This window comes from Nanorana parkeri, unplaced genomic scaffold, assembly GCF_000935625.1.
Source record: "Nanorana parkeri isolate BGI_ZX_2015 unplaced genomic scaffold, ASM93562v1 scaffold784, whole genome shotgun sequence".
NCBI lineage: Eukaryota > Metazoa > Chordata > Amphibia > Anura > Dicroglossidae > Nanorana > Nanorana parkeri.
The window spans coordinates 581,981-607,480 of NW_017307052.1; the positions used below are offsets into that span (position 1 = coordinate 581,981).

The 25,500-nt window shown below is 43.3% G+C and overlaps 2 protein-coding genes across 2 annotated transcripts; one reads left to right on the forward strand and one right to left on the reverse strand.

The window, feature by feature from the left end:
• The first annotated feature begins 814 nt into the window (after positions 1 to 814).
• On the forward strand, positions 815 to 13,117 carry LOC108793787 (flavin-containing monooxygenase FMO GS-OX-like 4). The gene is made up of 6 exons (XM_018564811.1): positions 815 to 856; positions 6,512 to 6,727; positions 8,714 to 8,852; positions 10,331 to 10,470; positions 10,765 to 10,817; positions 12,219 to 13,117. Exons 1-6 carry the CDS (start codon positions 846 to 848, stop codon positions 13,115 to 13,117), a joined length of 1,458 nt encoding a protein of 485 aa, XP_018420313.1. The 5' UTR covers positions 815 to 845.
• A 3,502-nt stretch (positions 13,118 to 16,619) lies between these two features.
• Positions 16,620 to 22,091, reverse strand: LOC108793778 (homeobox protein siamois-like). Its single transcript, XM_018564801.1, has 4 exons — positions 21,755 to 22,091; positions 19,520 to 19,740; positions 18,331 to 18,405; positions 16,620 to 16,946 (listed from the first exon to the last, which is right to left on the reverse strand). The coding sequence occupies exons 1-4, from the start codon at positions 22,089 to 22,091 to the stop codon at positions 16,620 to 16,622; spliced, it is 960 nt and encodes a 319-aa protein (XP_018420303.1).
• Between the last annotated feature and the right edge of the window lie 3,409 nt (positions 22,092 to 25,500).

A 25,500-nucleotide genomic window follows, 5' to 3' on the forward strand; every position in this document is an offset into this window, starting at 1 on the left:
TGTAACATGTACGATGAGCCTTAGCCCTCATTCACGCTGTAATCGGCCACCACGTACAGCTCCATGTTGCGTGCACAGACGTACCGAGCAGCTCCCGGGAAGGACAGGTGCTGCGTGTGATTAGTACGCAGCCCCTGTCCTTCTCTATAGGAGTACGTGGCCATACGCTCCCCTGCGCTCACCTCAAGTGCAGGTCTGTATGGGTGCGGGTGTCCCGGCTCAGACGCAGACAGGATTCATCCTGTCAGAGTACGAGTACGCTCACCCGCACCCATACGGACGTGCAGGGTTGGTGAGCGTAGGGGGGGCGTATGGCCACGTACTCCTATAGAGAAGGACAGGGGCTGCTTACTAATCACACGCAGCACCTGTCCTTCCCGGGAGCTGCCCGATACGGTCGAGCACGCAGCACGGAGCTGTACGTGGCGGCCGATTATAGTGTGAATGAGGCCTTAGTGTTACCAAAACTATGTAATATGAGTACCAACTTCAAGATTCAATCAATCTGTATGAGGAGCGACTTATTCAGTCTGTATCCAATGAGACCGGCCCTTGCACTACATAGTTGTTGGTAGATCGAAAAGAAATTGTCCAGTCACATTGTAACGTGTGGTGAGCTTTAGGTCCCTTTAAGATTTAAACGGCCAGTGTAGTTTACATGCTTCAGGCTGACCCCTGGACTACACCTCCCAGAGTGCCTTGCGGCAGGAGGGCTGACTTCCTGTCCTGCCTGCAGCCAATAGGAAGCCGGCATGTGATCCTGCTGTGTACAGCAGTCATGCCAGCTCTTCTCAACTGCACCGTGAAGATTCCTTCCCCTTCCAGTCCAGAGATCACCGCCCGGGATGGGTTTCAGGTGCGTCTGACTTGTTCCCACTATGGGAACAGAGTTTTTCTTCCGGGTGAATCGGTAACTTTTCTATTTAATTTTCATACCACAGTTTACAAAGTCCATTCAATAAGTTGTGAGAGTTCTTGCAACAAGTTCTTGTCAGGGCCGGTCAACTTTGGCACTCCAGCTGTGCTGAAACTACATATACCATCATGTCTCTGCCTCTGGGAGCCATATCTGTTGCTGTCACAGTCTTGCAATGCCTCATGGGACTTGTAGTTCCACAACAGCTGGAGTGCCGAGGTTGGCTACCCCTGGTGTGTTATTGTATCCCATGTTCCTTTGCTGGTCAGAGTGTTTAGTTAATTGATGTAAATCTCGTACAGCGCGCCGCTCTTTGTAGTTTGGCTGCATTATTGGTGTCATTATCCTGCTGCAGAATGAACGTGGGGCTGATCAGAAGCCTCCCTGATGTGATGGTATTGCATTGTGGATAGTAGGGATGTCCCGATACCAATACTAGCTTCGGTATCGGGGGCCGATATCTTTGTAGTTTGGCTGCATTATTGGTGTCATTATCCTGCTGCAGAATGAACGTGGGGCTGATCAGAAGCCTCCCTGATGTGATGGTATTGCATTGTGGATAGTAGGGATGTCCCGATACCAATACTAGCTTCGGTATCGGGGGCCGATATGTTGCTTTTTTTTTTTTTTTATTTCGTGCAAATGCCCCGATTCTAAAAGCCGATACCGGCCCTTTAAATTTCTAAACAAGTTAGGCTGCTTGAGGTCCCGCACTTGCTGGGGACCTCAGGCAGCTGTCTTTGACTGTGCCGGTCCGGCCATACATTGCCCCCACCTACCTCCTGGCGCCTACACAGCACAGGACAGCCCCACACCTTCCTCTACAGCCCCAAAAAACGGCACCCACCCATTCAGCCTGGAACCCACCTGCAGAGCCCTGTATAATTGCTGTATAATCATTGATTGGTGGGATCCGTAGTCCTCTATTGCTGGTACCCATTCTCCATTGCTGTACACAGTGGCGTCACGCGGGGTGTGGCCTGCACCCGAGTGACACCATTGGAGGGGTGACACCAAAATGACTGACAGTCATTTTGGTGTCACCCCCTCTAAAAAGTATTTTGGTGGTCAGTGTAGACGTTCCCCCTTACATGGGTGCTCAGTGTAGACGTTCCCCCTTACATGGGTGGTCAGTGTAGACGTTCCCCCTTACATGGGTGGTCAGTGTAGAGGTCCCCCCTTACATGGGTGCTCAGTGTAGACGTTCCCCCTTACATGGGTGGTCAGTGTAGGCGTTCCCCATTACATGGGTGCTCAGTGTAGACGTTCCCCCTTACATGGGTGGTCAGTGTAGGCGTTCCCCATTACATGGGTGCTCAGTGTAGACGTTCCCCCTTACATGGGTGGTCAGTGTAGACTTTCCCCCTTACATGGGTGGTCAGTGTAGACTTTCCCCCTTACATGGGTGCTCAGTGTAGACGTTCCCCCTTACATGGGTGCTCAGTGTAGACGTTCCCCCTTACATGGGTGCTCAGTGTAGACTTTCCCCCTTACATGGGTGGTCAGTGTAGACTTTCCCCCTTACATGGTTGGAGATTTTTGTAACATGTATCTTGTAAACCTGATGTGTGCTACGTCTGTACGAAACCCCAAATTGTGTTCAGCTACATCCTCTGAGTAACACAATAACCCCAATGTGTGCCAGCCACACAGACACCTGGCCATTTCAGCTTTTCAGGTGTGAAGTTTCATAGATGGATGTGATGGATCTTTGTCTTCTTTGGGGCACCTTAGCAGTTTGACAGTTAAATTTACCCCACAAAGGCCAACTATTTGTGAATGTAGAAGCTCCTGGGGTATCCCATGGGGCATACATTGTGCTGCGTCAACATCTAAGGCATTGTCTGATCTCTTAGATGGAATAAACTGCTTGAACCTCAGGCGCCCAGTGGCGTCACAAGGGGGGTGCCACCATTGGAGGGGTGACACCAAAATGACTGACAGTCATTTTGGTGTCACCCCCCTATGAAAAGTGCCCGAAAGTGTCAGGAGAGAGTAGGAGATGAACATCCCTTCCTCTCTCTGCCGGCATCCATCACCAAGATGGCCACCGGCAAGCATAAATAAGACCTCCGCACATGCATAATCGCGCACACACGTGGCAACGTCATGCGCAATGGCGTCATGGTGGGGTGTCACCCGGTCTCCGGTCTGGGTTTCACCCAGCCTCGGGACACCCCTGCAGGCGCCCCTTGTACTTCATGAGGGACTCGTCAAGACAAATATTTTTTGCTAAAGTCTTGAAAACGATTTGTTAAAGTGAGATATTAGGGGGTGAATTTTAAATAATCGGTCATACTCTGGATGACTTCTTGGAAGGCACTGGCTGCTGTCCCCCCAGGGACAGCTGCATGAACTCCACTGGGCTAAAGCTGGACACGTCCTGATCCTTCATGGATAAGGGGGGGCTCTTGACTCGCCCACAGACCACCATTCTACATCTTGCTTTGAATGTCCTGGTTTGTGAGCCTAAAGGGTCCGCTATGAATTGTCGGGGGACCGCACAAAGTAAACATTTAATGTCACTTCTCTGCAACTAATTTCCGTTCCTAATCATTTAACTCATCCGAAATTAACAAAAAATTCTGATTCATCCAAATCCGAATGTCGAAATGAATTGACTTTCAGACCCGAATCCCGAAAAACGAAATAACGAAACATCCAAAACAAAACAAAATACATTTTTTGGTCAGCTTACGTGTCTCTTGACCTGTACGGGCTTTTAAAGCATCGCTTATGGACAATTTGGTTTACTGTATTTTTTTCGCTGTTTCACAGGCACAGACAATTTTTAAGCGCGGCATGTTGGGTATTTATTTACTCCGCACAACCTCTTCTTTTATATTTTATAAAAACTTGGGTATTATATTGTGTCTTTGTGCGCTAAAATTAACTTAAACATACACTATATTGCCAAAAGTATTGGGACGCCCCTCCAAATCATTGGTTTCAGGTGTTCCGTGAAATTTCCTTGCTACTAAATATTGCGCGGTCACCTGTTGGTGGTATTATAACAAAGTGGAAGCAACTGGGAACAACAGCAACTCAGCCACGAAGTGGTAGGCCACATAAAATGACAGAGCGGGGTCAGCGCATGCTGAAGTGCGCAGAAGTCGCCAACTGTCTGCAGAGTCAATAGCTACAGACCTCCAAACTTCGTGTGGCCTTCAGATTGGCACAACAACAGTGCGTAGAGAGCTTCATGGAATGGGTTTCCATGGCCGAGCAGCTGCATCCAAGCCTTACATCACCAAGTGCAATGCAAAGCGTGGGATGCCGTGGTGTAAAGCGCGCCGCCACTGATTGAGTAAACATAATGTAACAGTGAATTGTTTCATTGTTGGTGTATTATAATGAGGTAACAGTTTCTACCCTTTCCAACACTTTTAATTAAACTCTATCTAAAGCCACAACGTCTGAATAAACTCGGGTTGGGTTGGATCCCCTGCCAGGACTCTTTTTGCTCTCTGTGTCTTGTTGGGAGCTTTCCCTTCACTTCCTGTCTCAGAGATACAACAGGAAGTAAAAGAAAATCTCTCAAAAGGGAGGAAAATCCCTTCTTTAAGAGTCTAATATTACTTTATTCCCTTTTTTAACCATTTTGTATATTTGCGTCCGGTTTTTGGTAGCGCTGATTTAAAGAAGTGGCGAGGGGTGGGTGGGGTGCGCACTTTGGCATCCTTTGGCCCCGGCAGTGTGGGTGACCCTTGGCTGTGCATGGCTGCTCTTTCAGTGCTAAATTCTGTCAATAACAGATAAAATGTTACCAATCAATCACCTCGGAGGCACAAAGTTCACTCTTTACAGCCGCCCAGCGTAAAGGAGACGGCGGATTTAGAGAGCAGCAAAGTATCCGGGAGTCAGTCTGTATCTGGGATCGTCCCGTAGGAGGTTCTACGTTTTAATGGTAAGTACAAGCAGCTCCTATGATGGGAAAACTGATAGCTTTCAGATGGACACCTGCGGGGTAATATATCTGCTCCAATCCGGGGGTGGGGGACGAATCTCCACAAGAGCCAATCAGAAAATAGTCCAACTTGAAAATGTTACATTTGAATGAAACTGCCTTCCCGTAGTAACACATCCCGTGGTGTGCTCCGAGCATTGCTACATATTAGCAGCTTGAGTGCCGCTACTTAAAGTGGAAACATTTTTTATTCATGGCGAGATCAGGGAGACTTCCTTTAACCCTTTTGCTGCTATTTTTGCATTTATTTATTTTTTTGCATACATTACGGTCCACATTTCAGGCCTGAAAATTACTCAAACCGCCCCCAGAGTTATATATTTCCTGAAAGCACGGACTCTGTAGAACCAAATGGCGGCAGTTGTAAATTTTTATGTCGCACGATATCAGCGCAACTCTTTATCAAACCCAAAATTTCAGTAAAAAAGATACCATATTTTTCCGCTCCATAAGACGCACTTTTTTCCCCCCAAAAGGAGGGGGGAAATGTGCCCGCGTCTTATGGAGCGAATCCCGACGCCCGAGACATGCAGTTTCGGGCGCCGGGCGAGGAGGAGGAGCCCCTGCCCGTTTAATACGAGTGATCTAATGAGATCACTCGTATTAAAACCGAGCAGCGGCGACGATCGAGATCACCATAGAGCAGACGAAGAACGGAGGTGCTCTGTGTGATCACTGAGACCGTGGCGTGTAATCACAGCGCCACCTGTCTCAGCGGTCACTAACTGCAGCTTCTGTCACAGCTTCTGTCATAGAAGCTGTGACAGAAGCCACGGTCTGTTGAGTGCTCCATAAGGCGCGCCGGACCTCCCTGCGTCCTATGGTCCGGTGCGTCTTATGGACCGCAAAATACGGTACTTATGTTATTTTTTGTGCACAAAAACAAATATAAAACCCATTTTCTTTATAAGATGTAAAAGATGAGGTTGTGCCGAGTAAATAGATATCCAAAATGCCAAGCTTAAAAATTGTGTGCGCCCGTGAAACGGTGCAGAAAAAAAATACGGTACACCAAATTGTCCATAGGCAAAAGCCCGTACAGGTCATCAGTTTAGAGTTACCCTTGAATATTGGCCCTAGAATTATTGATCTTGCTCTGGTGCACGTAGCGATACCTAACATGTGTGACGCAATCAACGTTCATGTATAAGGGGGCACCCAACACGTGCTTGCGTTAGTATACAGTGGCGGAACTATCGCCATAGCAACCCAGACGGCGGCTATGGGGAACGGGACAAAAGGGTCCCCCTGATGCCGTGTGGGCCGCCTGGGTCGCTATGGCATTGCAGGCTGCTGGCTGTCACTGACTCAGTAGCGGCTGTGAGGAGGAACACGCCGCTGTTCAGATCGCTGTCAACCTGTCAGTGATGTGTGCAGCGCCGCGTTCCTCCTCACAGCCGCTACTGAGTCAGTGACAGGCAGCAGCTGCGGTGGAGGAGGTTGGGGCCCGGCGGCGGCAGCGGAGGAGGAGGTGGGGCCCGGCGGGGGGGGGAGGAGAAAGAGGACAGACCAGGCAATGCTGGTTTGTGAGTGTGCCATGATGCCTTTCTGCTGTTTTGTCAGGTTCCCTGACGTGATTTCTTATTTGCCTTTTGTATATTCATTTCTGTTTCTGTTTTTCCCAACAGCAAACCGTCCAACATGGCGGCTGGCAGGTTGCGGGTGGCGGTGATCGGTGCTGGGGGGGCGGGGCTCTGCAGCGCCCGTCACATCCTCTCCCGCCCTTCGGCCTTTCAACCCCCCGTCGTGTTTGAGAAGATGGGACAAGTGGGGGGAACCTGGCTGTACACGGAAGAGGCGGACGCCGGCACGCCCACCCACTCCAGCATGTACAGAGACTTGCAGTAAGTTCCCATGGAGCAACCTCAGGCCCTCCGTCTGTTGTGGAACTACAAGTCCCATGAGGCATTGCAAGACTCTGACAGCCACAGACATGACTCCCAGGGGCAAAGGGGTGATGGGATTTGTAGTTTCAGCACAGCTTGAGCGCCGAGGTTGCCTACCGCTGCCATAGAGGATGTATGTACCGTAAGTTAGATTCCTCCTGCTCAGCTGTGTCATTTATAATGATATAGTCCCAGGCATGGCTATGAACTTTTCACCCTGGTCACTGAGTTTGGCAATAAAGCATAAAGTGGACCTGTCATTTTTTTACAGTAAGCTCATGCATGCTAAACAATATGTTGGTGTAACACATCAGGCATGTATAACCTCTCACACAGATCACCATACTCCCCCTGACAATGCCTTCATCTGCTCCATCTCTATTCAGGCATCATTCAAGGTCATCATCTACTTCCTGGACTGAGATGCTGGCTCAGAGATGACACAGTCCTGTAAATCCTGGTGCCTCTGCAGTTCCTGGCTGTGTTTCACATATGTCTGACACAGATCAGCCCCTGCTGCAGCCTCTCGCCTTGTGACTTGCTATAAAGTCACAAATACAAAAGAGAGAAGACTGAGGAAATGCTTCATTCTGCCTGCAGCAGACTGATAACATCCTCTCAGCCCAGGTGAAGTCACTTGAATGAACTCCGGGGAAACTTAAAAACTACCCTTGGAAAGTGTAATAGAAGGACGGATGCAAGACAGAGATTAGAAAGGTGTGAGGAGGAAATCTGACTGCTGAATGTGGGCTTATAATGTACATTGGTGATGTTCAGTCAGTGGTTATTGGGCAGGATCACCACCAGGGGGAGCACTAATGGGACCTCAGTGATTGGCAGCACTCTGCACCCTATTACAGCCTCCTCAACCTTCAACCCCCAACTGCAAACTTGTAAATCTACTGACAGTTCCACTTTAACTTTCAACACTAATGGGTCTATTTATAAAGAATTTGTTAATGCAATTGGCCCTGCAATTTTTTTTGTGTTAACTAGGAACCATTGTGTGATTGTCGTGCATGATCTTTCTTTAACTATCAGAGTGAAATTCAAATGTATCTTGTTTGTGACGTTTCAGCTCCATCTAGTGACCATATTGCAGTATTACATTACAAGGGAAATAAATGATCCACAGCTCCATCTAGTGACCATATGCCAGTATTATATTATTTTCTTTTTAGGTTGAAGGTAATGTGCTACTGCAATATGACCACTAGATGGAGCGGAGGAGTATTTATTTCCCTTGTTGTGTAATACTGCAATATGGCCATTAGATGGAGTTGAGAAGTATTTATTTCCTTTATAACGTAATACTGCAATATGGCCACTAGATGGAGCTGAGGTTTATTTACTGTATTTCCCTTGTGATGTAATACTGCAATATGGCCTCTAGATGGAGCTGAGAAGTATTTATTTCCTTTATAATGTAATACTGCAATATGGAGCCGAGGTGTATTTATTTCCCTTGTGATGTAATACTGCAATATGGCCACTAGATGGAGCTGAGAAGTATTTATTTCCTTTATAATGTAATACTGCAATATGGCCACTAGATGGAGCTGAGTATTGATTTCCCTTGTAATGTAATACTGCAATATGACCACTAGATGGAACTGAGTATTGATTTCACTTGTAATGTAATACAGCAATATGACCACTAGATGGAGCTGAGGAGTATTGATTTCCCTTGTAATGTAATACTGCAACATGGCCACTAGATGGAGCTAGTAAATATTATTTCCTATGCTCCTCGGCTCCATCCAGTGGCCATAATACAGTAATACATTACATTCAGCATTGCTATGTATGTAGACAACCTACATATTTTTATACCTAGAGCTACATTAGAGAGTCCCTGAAATCTATCATATAACCCACCACTGAAACATGTGATTTCCACGGACGGATCCTTAATCTGTATTCTCAATCTGTTTTCACTTACAGAACCAATCTCCCTAAAGAGGTCATGGAGTTCCCTGATTTTGCTTTTGACCCATCCCTGCCCTCCTTCATCCACCACTCCGAAGTCTTGAAATACCTGGAGGATTATGCAGACAGGTTCTCCATCCGACCCCACATCAAGGTGAGAAAGGGGTGACACGTGACTAATATTTCCCAGCCCTGTAAAGAAAGAACTTGCATATATTGGACGGGCATTGAACACAAGGGGCTCAGTTATACGCCGGGTGGATGCCCATCACATGACACTAAGGCCCCTTAGATAGCACCAGTGTATGGGTTTCCTCTACCTATTTATAAATGAACCCATTAGACTTTTAACATTTTCATCCCCTTATAAATCTGGAGCTCTGGATTTTCTTTTTGGTGGAGTGGGTAAGGGTTAGAAGCCCTCTCAGTTTTTATTGCTGTGTGTGGGGGGAATTGTTATCCTCTCCGTTTGTCCTGGTGACCATTGTTACGGGGACACAAAGATATGGGAGTTCCAATATATTACATTGGTCTCCAGAACAGGAGGTGCTCTCCCTGCAGCTGACCTTTTCACCATTACTGACTGACCACGCCTTATTCTGTGTCTCTGTGTGGAGGTGTGCTGCTGTGAGTAAGTACATTTTTTTTCCACATTTTGTGGAAAGGTGAACTTACACTTTAAAGTAGATCTGAACACAATCACCCAAATTACATTTAAAGGAGAACTATGTGGTTAAGGCTTTTCCCCATAGTTCTCCTTAGGGTAACGGGAGGACACAAACTAGCGTCCTCCCGTCACCCTAAGCTCAGTATACCGCGAGCTACAGCTCTCTATATACTGAGACACCGCAGCTGAAGTGGATTCCGACAATTATGTCTGGATCCGCCCAGCTGTGTGAGTGACAGCTGGCTCTGCCTATCTAGAGGCAGAGCCAGCTGTAACCGCCCCCTCCCCCGTCCGTTCCGCCAGTCAGCGCTGGCAGATCGGAGGGGGGAATCCAGCCTCTCCCCTGTCAAGGCTCTCTGAGAGGTGAGCGAACGCCGGTATGTGTTCGCTCACCTCCCCATCTACTGAGCCGACCTGTGACTGTCTCATTGTCACAGGTCGGCTAGAACTATGAGGTGAGTGAAAAGCACTCACCTCATAATTCTCCTTTAAGCTTTAACACATTAATGTCGTTTTAAAAGTCATATAAGATCTTTTTGAATGATAATATATTACCTGGCGATCCTGCCATCGCGATCCTTGTTCAGGCACTTACTGTTATGGGGTGACAACACTTGTGCTCCTGCGTAGTCACGGTGTCCTATGTATCCCTAACCAGCACTAAAAGCTGCCATGCTAACACACATTGCCCAGGCATGGTGCACAGTTATCACTTGGAGGAAGTGGCTGAAAGAGGCTGCATGAAATGCAGAAAGGAAAGCAGCACACTGCTCCTCTATAGCTAAAGTTGAGTTAATGAATGTTGTCACCCTGGAACAGGAAGTGTTTTCCTGGCATGATCACCAGTACTAAAAAAAAGCCAGAAAAAAAAAGCCAGAAAAAAAACGAATGCAGTCATTACATCTACGGCATTATAATGTTAGTCTTAGATATGCTTTAAGTCTCTGTCCTTTTGTGTTTTGCAGTTTAATACCTGGGTGGTGTCCATCACTCCTGTACTGGGGGAAAGGAAGAACGCAGAGGTTTCCTGGGATGTGACTTCCCAAACTCAGGGCAACGGTGATCCTGTGACAGAGAGGTTTGATGCCATCATGGTGTGTGTCGGGTAAGAAACAGATGTCCTCTTAATGCCCCAACCCATGTCTGCATTCCTCCCTTCTCCTCATTTTTGTTCTAAAAGGAACAGGAAATGAGGGGAAATTCTCCAATGGGGACACCTGGTCTAGTGACAACTGTCTAAGAGTGGACTTCCCTTCACTTTTTTATATAGATCTCTTCTCACTTCCTGCAAAACAAAAAATAATGTGACAGGAGCTTTACCCATTCCCTACTCTATCCAAAATTGACAAAAAAGGTATCACTCTACAAACCTGATACCTACGTTTCTTTTTTTCCATAGACACTACTCCCATCCATACATGCCGCACATTGAAGGATTGGAGGAGTTTCAAGGTGAGAAAAGCAAGTTCCAGTGATGGTTGCTCTGATAAAGTTGATAGCAGAACCCCACAGTAACCATAACTCCATTATTTCTGGGTCTGCAGACCTGCTGTGCCCCTTATGAGGGGTCCCACCATCTCTGCACTGAGCTCCCAGAGCTGTACACCTGCTGTGCCCTTTAGGAGGGGTTCCCAACATTCCTTGCACTGAGTTCCTGGGTCTATACACCTGCTGTGCTCATGGTGAGGGACTCCCACCATCCCTTTGTTGAGTTCCTGGGTCTGTAACCTGCTGTACCTATTATGAGGAGTTCCCAACATCCATGCACTGAGTTTCCAGGTCTATATACCTGCTGTGTCCATTATAAGGGGTTCCCACCATCACTTCTCTTAGTCCCAGGTCTGTATACCTGCTGTGCCCGTTATGAGGGGTCCCCACCAGCCCTGTGCTGAGTTTCTGGGTCTATATACCTGCTGTGTCTATTATGAGGGGTTCCCACCATCCCTTCTCTGAGTCGAAGGTCTGTATACCTGCTGTGCCCATTATAAGGGGTTCCCACCATCCCTTCTCTGAGTCCCAGGTCTGTATAGCTGCTGTGCCCATTATGAGGGGTTCCCACCAGCCCCGTGCTGACTTTCTGGGTCTATATACCTGCTGTGTCCATTATGAGGGGTTCCCACCAACCATGAACTGAGTTCCCGGGTCTATAACCTTGCTGTGCCCATTATGGGGGGGTCACACCATCCCTGTGCTGAGATCCCTGGTCTGCACAGCCACTGGGCCCATTACAATTGCTGTATTTTTACTTATACTATGGAGGGTGTAACTGGAGGAGCTGGAACACACAAAGGGAGATCTCACTGTTGAAGTATCCAAAAGACGTCAGGGGCTGACCCTTGCCCTGTGGATACAGAGACGTGTCCTTTTTCATTAAAACACAACTATAGCCAAAACTTATATTTTTGAAGAATTTGATGGGATGGTTAAGATTTAGCATTTTGAAAATGTTTTTATTGCTGTGTGTATCCTCATTGGGGAGATCTTCTCTTACTTCCTGTCCCCATGACCCCCCCATCCATACAAGAAACAGGGTGGGAGGCATAGGTGTCACCAGGGCAGGAGGGCACAGAGAGCAACGAAAAACATTCACTGGAAGTTCTAATTCTTACCCTCACTAGAAATGTGTTTCTGTCTGCGTCTTCTTTGGCAATAATTCCCAAAAATAAAAAATTCCCATCTGATTTTTTATTTTCTTATCCGATCTGTTAAAACATTAAAATGAAAATATGATTATAATAAAATGAAATAACGGACTTCCTTGTATAGCAATTATGTGTGCTCCATCAATTGTGTATGAAAGTGAGGTGTTACTTTACGAGGCCATTCACTAAGTCGTTTCCATACCTTTTCCAGGTCAAGTGCTCCACAGCCATTATTTCCGCTACCCAGAGGCCTTCTCTTCCCGGTCAGTTGTCCTCCTGGGTGCAGGACCTTCTGGAGTTGATATTGCCCTGGATTTATCCCCACATGCTAAGCAAGTCATTCTGAGTCACCGAGGTCCTCCTTCACAGTGGAAGTCACCAGAGAACCTCTCATTCGTGCCTCCAGTGGTCCGGGCTACTTCCACTACTCTGATTTGTGAAGACGGGACAGAAATCATGGCAGACGCTATGCTTTTTTGTACCGGGTATAAATATCACTACCCATTTTTGTTGACTGACAGTGGAGTGATGGTCAACCAAAAGATGGACCAGAGAGAGAACTTGATGCCAACAAATGTGGATGAACTGAAAAAAGAAAACCCTCAGCTGAATGAAACACTAAATGTGGAATCAGACCTTCCTAGAGTGAACTTGTTGGAGGATGAAGCCATTGTGGGAACGGATGTGGAACAAGGTCACCTCCCTCCGCTCTACAAGCACCTCTTTCATGCCCGCTACCCTACTCTGGGCTTCATCGGAGCTTGCAAAATTGTGATCCCTTTCCCATTATTTCATTGCCAGGTTCAGTTTTTTCTGTCTGTCCTGGAGGGTAAATGCCAGCTGCCTCCTCCAGAAGAAATGCTCTTAGAATCCCGCGAAGAGGTCGTAAAAACCCGGAATTCTGGAATACCCTTGAAATATCTTCACCGCCTTGCAGCAAACCAGTGGGAGTACAACCAATGGCTTGCAGATACAACAGGATTTGAGCCATTGGCCCCTGTGCTTGTCAAAATATTTGAAGCTACTCAGGACCACCGTAATATTGACCCTTTACTATACCGAAGACTTATGTTTCGGATCTTGAACAGAGAGGAGTTTGAGATGCTGTGAAAATATAATCCAGGTCTAGAACGTATATAGGGGCCACTTTAACAGCAAAAGGAAACCCTTTGGACTTCCAAACTCCTGGGAAGTTCCAGAAGACAGTCTTACTGCTTAGCCATAACAATCTCACTTGGAGCAAGACAACCGAGAGGCTTCCAAAGTCTCTCTTGCTTGTTCCCAGATAACAAATGATACATTTCATACACAGTCCAAACATTTGTGTTTACAAACTCGCTACAAGATTGGAGGAACTAAGGGTGAACAAGACCATAACCACCAGGCCTGAAGCCTGACTAAAGTTCAATATTCTCCAACAATGACCAGCGGTCCTCAAGCACTTTCATATTCCCTTGTTGAATGATTTATGAGTTATCACTAACATGAGCAGTGTTACTGTAGGCCAAAGTTCACACATCTACTATTGACTGGCAAAGTTTAACAACCACTAGTGTCAGGCTGCACCTTGAATCCCGAGTTGAGATGAGCTCATGTTCAAACCCGGTCCAATTTTGAGTTCCTCCAAACCTGGAAGAAGCTCTTCCTAAACACTAAAGGAAGCTCATTCCTTTCCTTACAGTCAGGCGCTAAAGGTGTGGGATGCAGTGATGCAATTGATCTTAAATGGCTACTCGTCTATATTTTCCAAATATCAGTGGTGTCCATAGCATTTTTGCCACCTAAGGGTTTAGGATGCTGTCCAGAGCATCACAGGTTGCTAAAAGCTGGGCAGAGAGATGTGCATGGCCCTTACACCTCTCCCCAAACACCTCTTAGCAACCTGTGATGCTCTGGCCGGAAAGAGGGCAGCAGGTACTGCAAACATTAAACGTGGAGCGGCCATGCCGCTCTGCCTGCTGCCCCCCACATGACCCAGAGAGATGCTGCCTGAGGCAACAGCCTCATGCTGCCTCTACATAGGGACGAGAACATGAAGTGCACAGCTCGCCCCTATCATGCGTCCCCGCAATCCACATTGGGTGCACGGATAACTCTCTTCCGGAGTAATAGGCTCAAAGACTGTGGAACCAGCACACGATATATACGATCTATACAAAGCACAACCGCTGATGCGTTTCTGCCTTATTCAGCCTAAGTCATAGCTGACTATGGCCGAGTAAGGCAGAAACGCGCCAGCGGTTGTGCTTTGTACAGATGCATGTGGAATAAAGTTTGAATTTCTTTGGAAGATTATCCTGTGCTGGTTCCACAGTACTTTATAGGGACGACCCTGACAAATATGACTATATGAGGTAAATTATGTGAGCACAAGCTTCCAGCCCTGTTTTTTTACATGCAGCTTCAGGGCTGTAAATGCCTGCGGCTGATTGGGTGGAAGTGCCCATGACACTTCCTTGTTTGTAGGAGTTCGGGTTTGAACCAGGCTGGGTCTGAACCTGGGCTCACACTAGAGATTCTGCTGCTTTAGTGTTTGTCCTTCCCATTATGGTAAGGTTGTAATTTAGGAAAAGATATAGCTCATGATTGGGGGAGTCTTGTAGTCTCATTATGGGTGATTTACAAAGTCTGATAGGACATCTTCTACGTGTATGTCTAGGTTGAGAGTTATTTGTAAAATGGAATTGTGAAATTGTTTTTCATATAAAGGAAATGACTGTGCCAGCACACCGTCGCACATTCCACTATATTGGATCATCAGATCGCTTGGTGCTTAGTGGTTATATTTGTGTCTGTATTGATATTAATGCAACAGGTAACCTCATGGTACCTCATGGTACCCAATCAGTATTTGACCCAATGATGAGTTAGAAAGCATCTAGGAGGACCACGACTCAACAGGACCATCCTTATAATGAGGCGGTTACCTCAGGTGGCATCTGATTGGGGGGCAGCCCGGTGGTGGTGGAGGGCGGCCACAGTGTACCAGATTGCTAACTTTGCAACCTGTGACGCTCTGTCTGGCTTCCAGCTCAGCTCACAGATTGCCAGGAGCTGAGCGGGACACTCCGACTTGCCGAATGTCCGCCTCCTCCTAAACGACAAATGACCTAGTGACCCTTCCCAGCCAGAGACGCCCCACCCCCGCCTCCCCCCCTTCCAGGAACCAACATCACCTCAGGTGGCGAATACCTCAGGGACAACCCTGTCTACCAAGATTGTATTTCTTTGGAAGTGAACCTGGCAGCCATTTTAACACACTCTAGCTTGCTGGTTGAACATTGAATAAGCAGCAGCAAAGTGATGATGTCATCCTTCTGCTCGCTCTACTCTCTGTCCCTGTCAGTATTTTCATTTGAAAGCACATGTGCTTTAGCAAAGTCCAATTGGGTGTAGACTCTCTCTCTATAGACCCTCTTCCACAGCATTACAGGAAGCTAACCACATATTCAGGTACTTGTAGAAACTGTATTTTTAACAATATTTTTTTGTGAATGTTTTATGTGAATACTTCACTTTGATAAACAGTATTTTCTGTATCTGCCTAAAGTTCATTTTTAAGGCGACTTCTGTTTACTTTGCTTGTATTATGCGTGCTTCTGACCCGTTTCTGAAGGGACCAGGATGTGTATTGGGGTACAAATAAAACCCCGTTGTCTCTTTGAGGTTCTGGTGTAGAGAAGCGGCTACTGGGAGCTGAGATCCGTGGCACACCTTATCACGCCTTCTACAGGATAATATTGTTTTTGTAAACTGTGAAATAATGTTTATTTCCTTATCTCCACATGCTAAAATAAACGTCATTACTAATATAAAATAATACAAAGTAATTGCTGATATTAAATCATTATATTTGTTTCGAAATGTTCTAATAATTTTATTCTTTTTTAAATAAAACAATTTTTTTAATACGGTTTGACTTTTTTGTATTTGATACCTTTTATTACTCCTCTACGCATAACATAGATCTATACATTTTAAATGAACTGTTCTTCTTTAAATGTGTCTCTATTTTTTTAAATTTGTGACCAAAATAACATAATGGGTTTGAAATAAGGATGTCCGATACAATTTTTTCAAGACGCAGCATAGGTACTTTCCGTCAGGAACTCACCGAGGTACAGGTATTGGTGGAGGGGAAGGACCATTCACCAAAAGGTGAGTATAGGGGAGTTGGCCAGCTTTAGGCGGGTAATTCCAATTCCCCAAATGACTTGGGAAAGTGAACTTACCCTTTAATGTGCATTGTGCGTGTTAGAGAGTGTTGCTGCCCCACTACAACAATATGACACACAGTGGAATGAGGGCAGCACTCGGCGCAAACACACACACACAATGCCCTACGCGTGCGTTTATTTGCACGCAGAAGGCAGAGTTGGTTTTAATTTTGATTTGTATTTATTTTATTATTTTTTTTACCTTTTTAAGCACTTTGATTTTTTTTATTATTATTTTTTATTTTTATTTATTATTTTGCATTTCTTTCACCTTTTTTATCACTTTTTTTACCTTATCACTTTTTTTTATTTTATTTTGTATTTTTTTTTAATCTATTTTACTTTTTTATTACTTTTTACATTTTAATTGTATTATTTCAGTCCTGTGTCACTGATCAGAGAGCAGAGCAGAGAATGGACGATCTCCGGTCTCCGCTCTCCATCCTGAAATTATTGCTGTGGTCCCGGGCCCTCCAGAAGAGCCCGAAAACCACAGCGGTGAAGGTGACCATGAGGGGATGGACCTTTGAGGGAAGGGGAGGGGCGGACCATGGTGGGTAGGTACCAGGGGGGTTGGGGCTGGCGAGCAGGCTACTGTACAAGTGATCCGGTGTTCGGTCGAAATCTCCGACCCGTCGGGGTCTCTCACTGGTGATGTCCGGTGACTTTCCAGTAGGAAATGTCGACCAGGTGGCGCTTGTGCATGTGCACCAGCCGTGCCACTGTCAGAATCCCCATCGGGTTATCGAACTCCCGTCACTGCGCCCCTTCGCAATCAAGTTCTCCAACCCCTGTCAGTGCGCCTGCAGGGTCACCAAACAGCAGAATCAAGTCCTCCAAATAGCGTTGGTGCACCTGCACGCCCATCCGGCAGCTCAACATGCTAAGAGATTACATGTTTTGCCATTGGGTGGGCGCGTTTTAGGCACACTGACAGGGTTCGGACAACTTGATGGGGATTGCGATGATATGCAGGCGCAGTGATGGAAGCTCGATAACCCAATGAGGATTCTAACAATGGAACCTCTGGCACACGTACACTAGCACCATCTGTTCTAGATCTGCTACTGGCGGGTCACCGAATGTGACGTCACCACTCGGATATCTCGATGGGTCGAAGCTTTCGACAGAACACTGGGTGGATCACTTGTACTAGTACAACATCGGTGCTATGTATCAGGGCATTTTCATGAGTAAAATTACTCATAAAAATGTCCTGTATCAGCCCCGATACCGATACTGGTATCAGTATCGGGACATCCCTAGTTTGAAACAAAAAAAACTTTTTTACAGTGGTATAATGTATTTCAGAACTACCGTATATACTCGAGTATAAGCCGAGATTTTCAGCCCATTTTTTTGGGTGAAAAGTGCCCCCCTCGGCTTATATTCAGGTCAATACTTTTTCCCATTTTTTTTTTGTAAAATTAGGTACCTCGGCTTATATTTGGGACGGCTTATACTCGAGTATATACGGTATTTGTTTTGTTAGGTTTAAACCTTAAAATATTAAATTATATATGTTCTTTAAATTCCATTCCACTTTAAATACATTTATTTTAAAAACAAAGTTATTATTTCCTTTTATATTTTTTATATGGAAAACAAATTTTAGTTATTGTATTGCCTTGGTTTATTTATTTTTTTGACCAATTGTCATTACAAAGAAGCTTCAGATGAACAACAACCTGATGATCTTTGCTACTATTGCAATTAGAAAACAAATAAAATAAATGTAAAAAAATAGGGAAGCAAAGATACAAAAATATTCACACATTTTAATTTAAAACAAGAAAAATATTTTTATTTAAATTTTATAATTGTTATTTTAACATTTCCATTAGAAAAAAAACCAAACCCAAAGTGAACGCTGAGTCTTCACTTTGACTTAAATAGAAAAGGGCGGCGGGCAGGGGGGTAGTTTTGGGCATCACGGTAAGTAGTTTGAAATGCAGATGAAAAAGTGCTGAAATAAATAATCTTGAAACTTTGATCTTCATATATCTCATCCTGGGTGTAAAAGGTTCTATGTGGAAGTTGTTATCTGTTTTTGAATACTTTTGGATAAGTAGATCTTGCACACACAAGGGTTGGCTGTCTTCCCACTGTTAAGGCATTTTCAGTTTCCTGGGAATTGGGATGTTTCGTAAGATATCTTGCTCTTCGATTCTGAAACCAGACCTGCAAATAGAAGAACTTTATATTAGTCGCTGTACTGCCTTTAGGCCACATATACATCAATATAGTAAAATAAACAATCTTTAGATATTATCCATGCTTACACTTCTGTAGATATTTTTCTTTAAAATATATATCTAATAGTATTATTGCAATTCATCTTAGCAGGGCTAAGAGTTTGGAGAAGAGAGGAGAAGTGAACAATTTAGGACAACATAGCTGAACTGGAAAGTGAGCTGAATTGGAGAATTTTTCCAAATCGGCTATGTTGTCCTAGATTGTTCGCTTTTCCAAACTCTTCACCCTTCTGTGAATAACCCTGAAAGTATATTAAAAGAAGTCCTCGTTTTCATTATAATTTGTTCTTCACTAACTGGAAATTCACATAATTAAGATCTTTAATTCAGAGATGGCTGTATGGTCAATAATGTATAAAGTAACGTTTCCAAAGGGTATGTTTGGTCCATATTTTTTCCATCTGGTTTGTATTTTCTTAAAGTGAATCTATCTCAGGAGTTAAATCATAAAAATGGATTCAAGTATCCTATTAACAATAATGTATCTTATTTGTGTATCACTCGGCTGTAGATCCTCCAATCATCTATGAGTTGATGCTGACACTGTCCTTCCTTCTGGAGGGTGGCTACTTTTGTTCCCCATGGTCCCTGTGTGTGTTGTAAAGTAGTCACCGCTCCAAGCTCGCTCCTGTGATGGACTACAATCTCACGTTTAGTTTACTCATTTGTATTGAGATTGTAGTCCGTCCCAGGAGCGAGCTTGGAGCGGTGACTACTTTACAACACACACAGGGACCATGGGGAACACAAGTAACCCCCCTCCAGAAGGAAGGACAGTGCCAGCGCCAATTCAGGGATGATTGGAGGATCTACAGCCGAGTGATACACAAATAAGATACATTTTTGTTAATAGTTAAGGATCTTGAATTGATTTTTAAGATTTAACTCCTGAGTTTAGTGTCACTTCCAGGTTTCCAAATTGTATATTTGATCCATATTTTTTTCCATCTAGTTTCTATTTTGTTAATTTTGCTTTTATTCTTGACACACACATCATTGCTCTCCAACGATTTCTATAACGATTAAGAATGACCTCTGACCTGTATTCTGGGCTCTGGGATCCCGGTTATCTGTGAGAAGCAGCATCTGCTCACATAGTCTGGATAGGGATTGAAGTTGAACTGTTTTTGAAGAAAGAGGCTTTGTTGCTTATTGTACAGAGTTCTTTTTCTACACTTTTGACTTGAAGTTGACGGAAGCTGATTTTCTACGTCACCCCGGATCATCTTAGAACTTTCTAGTTCCTCCGCAGTGAAAGGCCCTGTTGAGGAGACCAACATAGTCTGATATTAGTAAAAGGAAGCTAAATGGTATACACAAAAAGCATGCATATGGTACCAAATAAAACAATCATTAATAAACATAGAAAGATAGGGTTCTTATTCATAAATACTCAAATTACACCAATCACCATCTAATACGCCTGACTAGAAAAGCTTGGAACATTTCAATGTTTTGCAGAGCTTAGCATGTTTCTGTTAGAGGGTTACCTGGGTGTGGTCTGGGATCCAGCTCAGGTAATCCATGAAAAGCATCAGTTGTGGTACTTTGTGCAATGTTCTACTCAAGAAGAGTTAAAACAAGCTTAAAGGAGAACTATGAGGTGAGTGCTTTTCACTCATCCTCATAGTTCTAGCCGACCTGTGACAATGAAACTGTCACAGGTCGGCTCAGTAGATCGGGAAGTGAGCGAACACATCCCGGCGTTCGCTCACTTCTCGATCTTGGCACAGCAGAGAGCCGTGACAGGGGAGGGACTGGATTCCCCCCTCCCAACGGACGGGGGAGGGGGCAGGTACAGCTGGCTCTGCCTCTAGATAGGCAGAGCCAGCTGTCACTCACGCAGCTGGGCGGATCCAGACATAATTGTCGGGATCCGTTTCAGCTGCGGAGTCTCAGTATACCGCGAGCTGTAGCTCGCGGTATACTGAGCTTAGGGTGACGGGAGGACGCTAGTTTGTGTCCTCCCGTTACACTTCTGAGAACTATGGGGAAAAGCCATAATTCTCCTTTAAAACATTTTATGGACAGTCATGAAATTTAAATTGTGAGATTTTAACATTTTGTGCATGCCCATATGTAAAATGTATTTTTATTTACTGTCTGCGCTTTATAAATCACTAGGTTTGGACCAGATTTATTAAGTTTAATGAGTTTGTAAGTAACAGAATATCTACTTTTTAAAATGGCATAATGTTTATAATAATATAACTTTATTTTTAAAGGGTCCATTGGCCTAAAACCATCTGGAGATCTACTTTTCAAATGACGAGCTTAATGAGATCTACCAACGAAAAAACACCTGCATTCAGGGGCGGGAGGGGGCGTGGCAGTGCATTGAAGTCAACCGGCCCTCTCTTCTCTCTCTCCTCACGCTCTCTCCTCTCTTTCTCCCCTATTTCTATCTGCTGTCTCTTCTCTCACTTTCTCTGCTGTCTCTCTCCTGTCTGTCTTTTCTTACCTCCACTGCAGCAGCTTCCCAAGTCTCCTCCCTCCTTCCCGTCTGCGGCGTCTGACACATTCAGGCGCACGAGCGCCACGGGAGGACAGTACACAGGTCAGTGAGTCGATCGCGATCTACCAGTTTTCGCTTTGCGATCTACTAGTCGTATAGCAACGTTTTGGAACCGTATAGCTCTCTTCTTTTGCCTGAGGAAGGGACCTATACGGTTCCGAAACATTCCTATACGATGTGACAATTATTTTGTCAATAAAGAACACTGACTGAAATTCTCATTGGAGGGCGAGTGACTTTTCTACAACGTGAGACGTTCTAACCCTTCACACTCTACTAAACGGGTGTTCCTGCTGGAGAGACTTCTCACCACTTCCTGTCCTGAGAGGAAGTGAGGAAAATCTCCATCATAGGAACTAATACAATGACAGTAAAAAAAATCAGATATGGGGTTGATTTACTAAAGGCAAATAGGCTGTTCACTTTGCAAGGGAATTCTTGCTTTGTAGGGGAATTTTCCCTTAGCTTAGTGGACGTGGTGAAAATTCACATAGAAAGAATATCCATTTCCACATTTTTACACATAAATAGGAAATTATGAAATTCAGTAGAGTTTCACCTGCAAAGTGAACAGGTCATTTGCCTTTAGTAAATGAACCCCATAGACTCTAACTCTTCTCCACTCAATTGAAAACAATATAAAACCTTTAAGCTGGAGTTGGCCTTTAAATAAATCATTCTGAATAGTTTGTATCTAGAGATACAGTTAGATAGCCTTATATACTCTCACTAAACACATCATTAAAAATATGGAACTTACTTTTAAACCCGGCAGTGGTTTGACTTGCGACATGAAGCTGATCCTGGATGCATGTGGCTGGTGTGGGCGCCTCTTGCTTGATAGTAACTATTGTGTTACACTTCTGGCCTTCGTGTGGGATCCCGAGAATTGAATACAGTTCCACTAGCGTTTCCTGAAGGATGTTCGGGTTCTTCGAAGGCAATTGTATTTCCACATCTGAGCGAAGTTCAGGAAATGTCTCAGGGCTGCCCAGTGACTTGTCACAATGACTTGTAGGCCGATAAAGGTCAGGATAGTCATCTTGTAGGGAAAGAGCATTGCAGATCACCTGCTCCAACTCGGGGTCATTTTCCATGTTGGCTCTTCTGAGTCTTCTCTTGAAATATATGGTCATAGTTAATCCTGATCTCTTTATGTGGAGAGGGCACATGAAGTGTCAAAAAGGTGTGGTGGGACAAAGGGTACTCTACTTTGATGCCACCAAGAAGACCAGCAATGAAACCTCTGCTCCTTGATCCCCCCTCCAAAGCTGTCTCTCCAGTTCACACGTCATTTGGACCAGAACAAGAAACGTGTTAGTAGACTCCATAGTGTCCTTTCATATCAAAAGAAACTCGGTGACACAGCTACACACTTCAGGTACATGTAATCCACATCTTTGGTTGGACTTCAAAGGAAAATATTATCAAAGGGCAATTCTTTACTAAAATCACCCAAATCTCCCAAATTGTATCATTTGATTCCAAATTCTGATGGACATTTCTCTGTTTTAGTTTCATGGTTTTTTATATCACATTTTAAAAGTGATGATAATGATAAATACAAGGAAATATTTGTAAGATATTTGCCATTTACAGTCTTTATACTTGTTTAACATACAACTACCACTAAGAATCATAACAATCATCATCATCATCATCATCATCAATAATAACAATGATTTAAAAATAAATATCATTATAATGATAAGTATATTGTACATAATAATAATAATTCACTATTTATGTTGCTTCTTATATAAAAGCATCCGCTGTTAAACAGACACGACGATATAAGAAAGGTTACAATATAATTCAAGATAGATAGATAGATTGATAGATAGATAGATGATAGATAGATAGATTTATAGATAGATAAATAATAGATAGATAGATAGATAGATAGATAGATAGATAGATAATTAATACATAGATAGATAGATAGATATATAGATAGATAGATAATGAATGGATAGGTAGATAGATAGATAGATAGATAATGAATGGATAAATAGATAGATAGATAGATAGATAGATAGATAAATAATAGATAGATAGATAGATAGATAGATAGATAGATAATAGATAGATAGATAGATAGATAATAGATGATAGATAGATAGATAGATAGATAATAGATAGATAGATAGATAATAGATGATAGATAGATAATAGATAGATAATAGATGATAGATAGATAGATATATAGATAGACTGGTAGAAGAGACTGGTATGAAATGGATATATAGAAAGATGAGAGATAGATATGAGATGATGAATACACACTGTATGTATTATTATAGATACATATTATTGTACAGGGTTGAGTTTCGATGTAGATTCCGTGATTTGCGCTCGGTGTTTCCGGGTATAGACAAAAGTGATAGATTATCATTGAAGTTTAATGAACGACAACAATACATTAGAATGACGTCTGCAATCCACAAGGAGAGATCATTAGGCACAGTATGGGGCTGGAGCAGACACACATCATTAGGAGGTGACACTCTAATTCTCTGCTCACTATTGTCCCCGGATAATGTCTCTGATGTTCTCCATCATCAAAGGGTAATTACAGCCCATAATAAGCTCCAATCCATATACACAGCACACATAGTGGACACCATGGGACCCACTATCACAGCCAGCCGGGCTATGTACAGCCAACATGTCTGATCTCTGCTCCGTATGTCATACATTGACACATAAATATATTGATAGATATACAGATACATAATAATAATAATTCACTATTTATGTTGCTTCTTATATAAAAGCATCCGCTGTTAAACAGACACGACGATATAAGAAAGAGATATAGGTATGAGATATAAGTTTCATATGTATTATAGATAGAATATATTGATAGATAGAATATATTGATAGATAGATAGATAGATAGATAGATAGATAGATAGATAGATAGATAGATAATTATTATTATTATACAGGATTTATATAGCGCCAACAGTTTGCGCAGCACTTTACAATATAAGGAAGACATCACAGTTACAATATAATTCAAGATAGATAGATAGATTGATAGATAGATAGATGATAGATAGATAGATTTATAGATAGATAAATAATAGATAGATAGATAGATAGATAGATAGATAGATAGATAATAGATGATAGATAGATAGATAGATAGATAGATAGATAGATAGATAGATAATATATGATAGATAGATTTATAAATAGATAGATAAATAATAGATAGATAGATAGATAGATAGATAGATAGATAGATAGATAAATAATAGATAGATAGATAGATAGATAGATAGATAGATAATAGATAGATAGATAGATAGATAGATAATAGATGATAGATAGATAGATAGATAGATAATAGATAGATAGATAGATAATAGATGATAGATAGATAATAGATAGATAATAGATGATAGATAGATAGATATATAGATAGACTGGTAGAAGAGACTGGTATGAAATGGATATATAGAAAGATGAGAGATAGATATGAGATGATGAATACACACTGTATGTATTATTATAGATACATATTATTGTACAGGGTTGAGTTTCGATGTAGATTCCGTGATTTGCGCTCGGTGTTTCCGGGTATAGACAAAAGTGATAGATTATCATTGAAGTTTAATGAACGACAACAATACATTAGAATGACGTCTGCAATCCACAAGGAGAGATCATTAGGCACAGTATGGGGCTGGAGCAGACACACATCATTAGGAGGTGACACTCTAATTCTCTGCTCACTATTGTCCCCGGATAATGTCTCTGATGTTCTCCATCATCAAAGGGTAATTACAGCCCATAATAAGCTCCAATCCATATACACAGCACACATAGTGGACACCATGGGACCCACTATCACAGCCAGCCGGGCTATGTACAGCCAACATGTCTGATCTCTGCTCCGTATGTCATACATTGACACATAAATATATTGATAGATATACAGATATTATATGACTGGGTTGAAAAACGCAACTTAAAAATAATGACCATTTACTAATGGAGTATAATCCTGTTCACTTATCAAAAGAGGATTTTTACTGTGCCAGGGAATTTCCCCTTAGCTTAGTGAATGAGGTGACATTCTGCTGACTTCCATCATCCAATCCTGTGCAAGCAAACATTTTTGTTTTCTAACATTTCTTCCACCTGATCGGATATTCTTTTCACCACGTCTCACCACATTCACTTAGCTGAGGGAAAACTCACTATGCTAAGTGAACATGCTCCACTCCTTTAGTAAATTGGCCCCTATCTCTCAGATTGTTTCCACACCCACCGCTGTAATTTCTGACCCTACTAGCCTTCCACATGGAGGTGTTGGTATGTCTATGGAAATCATTTCAAAACCTTCATAAGAGCCCAAATATTATACAATTAATTTCACATTTTACAATAATAATAGTAGGAGTTCAATCACTACTAAAACGAAATAAATAAACTGAATTTTCCTTCTGTTCTATCTATCTATCTATCTATCTATCTATCTATCTATCTATCTAT

Excerpts from the sequence above, each read along its gene's own strand:
- LOC108793787 (XM_018564811.1), top strand. Across the intron at positions 6,728-8,713 it reads AGCATGTACAGAGACTTGCA|AACCAATCTCCCTAAAGAGG; the intron begins GTAAGTTCCCAT and ends TTTCACTTACAG. Across the intron at positions 10,818-12,218 it reads AGGATTGGAGGAGTTTCAAG|GTCAAGTGCTCCACAGCCAT; the intron begins GTGAGAAAAGCA and ends TACCTTTTCCAG.
- LOC108793778 (XM_018564801.1), bottom strand. The coding sequence starts at position 22,091 with ATGGAAAATGACCCCGAGTTGGAGCAGGTGATCTGCAATGCTCTTTCC. Across the intron at positions 19,741-21,754 it reads AACCACTGCCGGGTTTAAAA|GGCCTTTCACTGCGGAGGAA; the intron begins GTAAGTTCCATA and ends TCTCCTCAACAG. Across the intron at positions 16,947-18,330 it reads AAACTGAAAATGCCTTAACA|TGGCACGGCTGGTGCACATG; the intron begins GTGGGAAGACAG and ends GGATTCTGACAG.